Raw genomic sequence first — 6,000 nt, forward strand, 5'->3', positions numbered from 1 at the left:
AAATTGAAAATTCTCCGAGTCACCATTGATCGAAACCTCACTCTTGATACCCACGTGAAAAACATGACGAAAAAGATGTTCTACACCATGTGGAAACTTAAGAGTAAAACCTTTCTTCCCGAGATACATCTTCCGTACCCTGGTACAATCAATGGTAATAAGCCATCTGGACTACTGCAACGCACTATATGCCGGGTGCAAAGAACAGACAATCAAAAAACTCCAAACTGCCCAGAATACAGCCGCCAGACTCATATTTGGAAAAACCAAATATGAAAGCGCAAAACCCCTAAGAGAGAAACTTCACTGGCTTCCACTTAAGGAGCGCATTGCGTTCAAGATCTGCACAATTGTACACAAAATCATTCATGCAGACGCCCCAATCTATATGCTAAACCTCGTGGACCTACCTCCCAGAAACGCCACAAGATCATCCCGCAAATTTCTCAACCTGCACTACCCCAGCTGCAAAGGACTTAAATACAAGCTGATGCACGCCACTACCTTTTCCTACAAGAGCACGCAGATATGGAATGCACTACCTACAGAACTGAAAGCAATCAAAGAAACAAATATGCTTCGAAAATCTCTGAAAACATTCTTCTTCAACAAAGCCTACAATGAAAACCTATAACCTCACTAAGTCCACTCAATTATGAACGCATACCCTCTATAACTACCTCAACAACTCTCTTCCTTCTTCCCTCTCCCCTTCCTAATTGCCACACATAACTAACTGTATCTGATATCCAGCTATGACAATGTTATCAAATCTATGTAAGCCACATTGAGCCTGCAAATAGGTGGGGGAATGTGGGATACAAATGCAATAAATAATAATAATACCTGCAGAATTATAAAGTAAACTTAGTAAAGTTTCTTCTTATTTTGCTTTTCGTAAACTTACAACAGCATTTTAATTGATGTGCTGGTAATTTTTTTTATAATGGAATTGTATGTCTGTAATATTTTGTCCTAAAAATAATTGTAAACTGCTTTGTCACTAAGGGGTCCTTATCCTAAGCTGTGGTAAAAAGGGGCCTGCGTTAGCATCAGAACATGTTTTTGATGCACGCTGAGGCCCCCTTTTTACCTCAGTGGGTAAAACGCTGTCCATTTTTAGGAGGAAGAAATGGCCGTGCAGTAAGTGAACCACTTATCGCTCGCCCATTTCAGTTGGGAGCCCTTACCGCTACCCATTGAGATAGCAGTAAGGGCTCCCATGCTAACCCGGCGGTAACCGGGCAATAGGACATATTTTTGTAGTGCCGGAAATGGTGCGTGCTAGGGGTGGGGACTACAGCTGGGCTCCTGCAGTAGACAAGAGCATAGTTCCAGATTGGTGTGCGGTAAGCCTGCGTTGGGTTTACTGCTGTTTAGTAAAAGGGCCACTTAGGCATTAGGGCTCATTTAAAGGTCTTAGACTTACAAAGTTCCGTAGGTTACTATGGAACTTTGTAAGTCTAAGTGCTTTGAAAATACATCTAATTATGTACTATATAAGTACATAAGTAATGCCACACTGGGAAAGACCAAGGGTCCATCGAGCCCAGCATCCTGTCCATGACAGTGGCCAATCCAGGCCAAGGGCACCTGGCAAGCTTCCCAAACATACAAACATTCTATACATGTTATTCCTGGAATTGTGGATTTTTCCCAAGTCCATTTAGTAGTGGTTTATGGACTTGTCCTTTAGGAAACCGTCTAACCCCTTTTTAAACTCTGCTAAGCTAACCACCTTCACCACGTTCTCCGGCAACGAATTCCAGAGTTTAATTATGCGTTGGGTGAAGAAATATTTTCTCAGATTTGTTTTAAATTTACTACACTGTAGTTTCATTGCATGCCCCCTAGTCCTAGTATTTTTGGAAAGCGTGAACAGACGCTTCACATCCACCTGTTCCACTCCACTCATTATTTTATATACCTCTATCATGTCTCCCCTCAGCCGTCTCTTCTCCAAGCTGAAAAGCCCTAGCCTCCTTAGTCTTTCTTCATAGGGAAGTCGTCACATCCCCACTATCATTTTAGTCGCTCTTCGCTGCACCTTTTCCAATTCTACTGTATCTCTCTTGAGATGCGGCGACCAGAATTGAACACAATACTCAAGGTGTGGTCGCACCATGGAGCGATACAACGGCATTATAACATCCTCACACCTGTTTTCCATACCTTTCCTAATAATACCCAATATAAAATCAATCAATCCAATCCAAGATATTTAGCTGGCAGCAGTCAGCGTTCTGTGGCTGGCACTGGTGTTATTCTCAGATATTCGATAACAGTCCAAGTCTGGGAACCATCATTGAATATCCGGGCTTATGTGGTTGACTATCGCTTATGGGGTGAAGTACAATATTCAGCACTTAACCATCTAAGCAACACTGAATAAAGATAGGACTGGCTTTTATGTGGTCTGATTTAACCGCTAAACTTAGGCGATTAATGGGCCCTTTTACAAAGCCACGTAGGCACCTACGCGCATCCTACATGCTTCAGTTTTGAACTACCACCCGGCTACCGCATGGCCCAGGCAGTAATTTCATTTTTTACACGTGTCAACTAAGCACACCAGAAATTTGCCAGTGCGCGGCGCTAACTGGGCAGTAATTTGCATTGTACGCACATAGACCATTACCGCCCGGTTAATGCATGAGAACTGACTGCTAGGTCAATGGGTGGCGGTAAGGTCTCAGGCCCAAAATGGACACGTGCCAATTTTTATTTTGCCACACGTCCATTTTTGGCCCCCAAAAAAGGCCTCTTTTGTAGGTGCGCTGAAAAATGGACCTGCGCGCATCCAATACAGTCGTCTACATCAGCGCACCTTAGTAAAAGGACCCCTAAGTGCCAATGGACCACCCACAAAATAGCCAGCTTTAAGTTTAGCAGTCTGTGGCGATATTTAGCAGCACTAACCAGTCAAGAGCTATTTCTGGCCAGTTAAATCACATTTAATTTTGACCCCTTAGAGTGCCACAACATTGCACTGCAAAAGCAAATGTGGCAAAAAATAAACTCACTTCATGTGTCCTTGGTCGAGCCTTAGCAGGGGTGTAGCCAGACTTCGGTGGGAGGGGGGTCCAGAGCCTGAGGTAAGGGGGCACATTTTAGCCCCCCCCCCCCGGTGCCGCTGACCCCCCCCACCATTTTTTACCTCTCCGCTGCCACCACCACCTTTGACCCCCCAGCGCCAACCCCTTCGACCCCCTCTTCCCCCCGCCACCAAGCCTCCCCCGCCACTGCTGTCACCATCGGGTACCTTTGCTGGCGGGGGTCCCCAACCCCCGCCAGCTGAAGTCCTCTTCTCCAGTGTACCCGACAGTGGTGGTGGAGAAGAGGACTTCAGCTGGAGGGGTTTGGGGACCCCGCCAGCAAAGGTACCCGACGGCGGCGGCGGGGGAGGGTTGGTGGTGGGGGGGGCCAGAGACATATCTATGGGGGCCCATGCCCCCGTGGACCCATGTAGCTACTCCCCTGAGCCTTAGGGCTCTGTTTACTAAGCTGTTCTAAGGACTTGCTAGCATTTTTAGCACACGCTAAACATTAGCATGTGCTAAATGCCAAAGACACCCATAGGAATATATAGGTGTCTTTAGCATTTAACGCAGGCAAATTTTAGGTGCGTGCTAAAAATGTTAGCGCGTCTTAGTAAACAGTGCCCTTACTGTCTTATATGCTCCTAAAAATGGTTGTGATCCCTTTGCTTGGACCATCAAATGAGACGCTGTAGCAAATGAGGTTTGGAGACCACATCAGGCCCTTTTTCAGATGACCTTCAGAATTTAGCAAGTGCTCTATTTAAGTGACAAAATTCAGCAGTACCGTCTATTTACCTGTTTGTTACAGCAGGATTTGCTTACAGTGAAAAGTATTCCACGTGATTTAATTGGTTGTTATAATAACAAAGTCTATGAAGCAAGAGGGACCTGCATTGAACTTTTTGGCCAAAAGAGATTCGATCATATCCCTTGGTAAAGATAAAGATAATTACTTTGGATTATTAAATGCCTTTTATTCAAATAGCATAACAGCATAATTTAAAGTATAATATCTCAGAAAATGCATGAAACCATCTCTGGGTCCTAGAAACAAAATGTTTTGTCACCTTGATTTTACCAATGTTTCCAAAAGAAGGAGAGCAGATGGAGCAAGGTGGTATTATTACTCAGCTGGCATTAGTGTATTTAGGCATATTAATTGCTGCCACTAACCTACTGGGTAATTTTTATTAAGCTATCAAACAGCAAAGTGCCTGGCTCCCAAACTACCTGGCTAGTTTCTTTATTGGGGTACAAACATGCCTACATACATTGCTCCTGCTATTCCTATGAATGCAGTCAAGTACCTAGAAAAGTCTTTTAGAGCTCTGTGTACAACAAAGGAGCTAGACACCTAACTTTAGTTAGATGTGAGCTAAGTAATAAAAATAATATGTGGATAGCTCTCTTTTGAAAGTTATCTTCATGAAATCAGAGGTGGAGAGGATTTGAACTTTTTTTTTTAACAATCATCTGCTCTGGAAGAGACAGTCCCACATTTGGACTTCCAGAAGGAATGTGGAAAGACAGAGAGGACCTTTGGCAATGGGGAAGGGAGAGCTAATATCATAGATAAGAACATAAGCATTTCCATACTAGGACAGAATGAAGGTCCATCAAGACCAGTATCCTGTTTCTAACAGTGGCCAATCCAGGTCACAAGTACCGGGCAAGACCCCAGAACAGTAAAACAGATTTTGTGCTGTTATCCTAGAAATAAGCAGTGGATTTTCCCAAGTCCATCTTACTAATGGCTTATGGACTTTTCTTTTCGGAAATTAGCCAAACCTTTTTAAAACCCTGCTATGCCAACTGCTTTTACTACATTCTCTGGCAATGAATTCCAGAGTTTATTTACACAGCGAGTGAAAAAATATTTCCTTTGATTTGTTTTACATTTACTACTTAGTGGCTTCTTTGCATGTCCCCTAGTCCTAGTATTTTTGGGAAGAGTAAACAAGCGATTCATGTCTACCCATTCCATGCCACTCAGTATCATATCTCCCCTCAACTGTCTTTTCTTCAAGTTGAAGTGCCACACAGTTCCCTACCACATACAAGCACACTGTCACTTACCTTGGGGGATATGAATGATTCCCACTGTCAGCCCTGCTATAAAGTCCCCCAGTAACCATTTCTTCAGTTTGTATCTTGGGATCCAGTCCACAATGGGCAGCCTGGCTCTCAGGAGCTGGCAGGCGTCTTTGGACGAAAACTTGCACTTGCATTTCCTCTTCAGTTTCTCCTTTAAGTTTGCAAGAGGCCTTTCTAGGTCATCCGCAGCCCCGTAAATCCTTTGAAACTGCTCTTCCGTGTAGATGCTTCTGTACACCGAGAGCTGGCTCATCTCAGACTCTCTTGAGCTGCCCAGCAGTAACCTGACACTCTGCCCAGGCTGCCTCAGAAAGGGCTCTTATACCCCCTCCTTCCCACCCCGTCTCTCCCACTTTCCTGAAGAAGATTTCTAACCAATCAAAAAATGTTGGTCATGTCACGAATTAACCTCCAAGAAGTCTGGCACTTTATTAAAGCCATTGATACTTCAGGAGAGAAACCATGACATTTCTATGGAAGTAAAGGTAAGGGAGGGAGATACTTTTTTTTTCCTGCTTTTCTCTGGGTCTTATTAGTAAACTCTGTAAATTGTCTGCAAACTCTGTAAACTGGAACTATATATATATATATTTTTTTTTTTTTAACTTTTCTTGTAGAAATAGTCATTCCCACACAAATTTGCTACCCAGAGGTGGCAAATTAGTAGGGGACTGTGACAAGTTACATGGTAAATCTACGCCTGCTTATGCTCAGCCTCCATCTGCAGACTCTTCCTGGCAGGGCCCCATCTCTTGCTTCCCTCTTCTTTCTCATGTTCTCCTGACAGAGGTGAAAGAGAAAGCACCTATCTGAAGCCAGATGGAAAGCCGCCCCTTGCCAGGAAGACAGAGGTGAAAGTTGCTAA

General features: G+C 43.9%; 1 protein-coding gene across 1 annotated transcript in view; it reads right to left on the reverse strand.

Annotated features, from left to right (window-relative positions):
* SLC26A10 (solute carrier family 26 member 10) overlaps positions 1 to 5,414 on the reverse strand; it is a 162,666-nt gene extending 157,252 nt beyond the window's left edge. The window contains 1 exon segment of the mRNA XM_030196594.1: positions 5,118 to 5,414. Within this exon segment, the coding sequence (XP_030052454.1) occupies positions 5,118 to 5,388 (271 nt within the window). The 5' untranslated portion in view covers positions 5,389 to 5,414.
* Between the last annotated feature and the right edge of the window lie 586 nt (positions 5,415 to 6,000).

The sequence above is a fragment of the Microcaecilia unicolor genome, chromosome 3 (assembly GCF_901765095.1).
Source record: "Microcaecilia unicolor chromosome 3, aMicUni1.1, whole genome shotgun sequence".
Taxonomy (NCBI): Eukaryota; Metazoa; Chordata; class Amphibia; order Gymnophiona; family Siphonopidae; genus Microcaecilia; species Microcaecilia unicolor.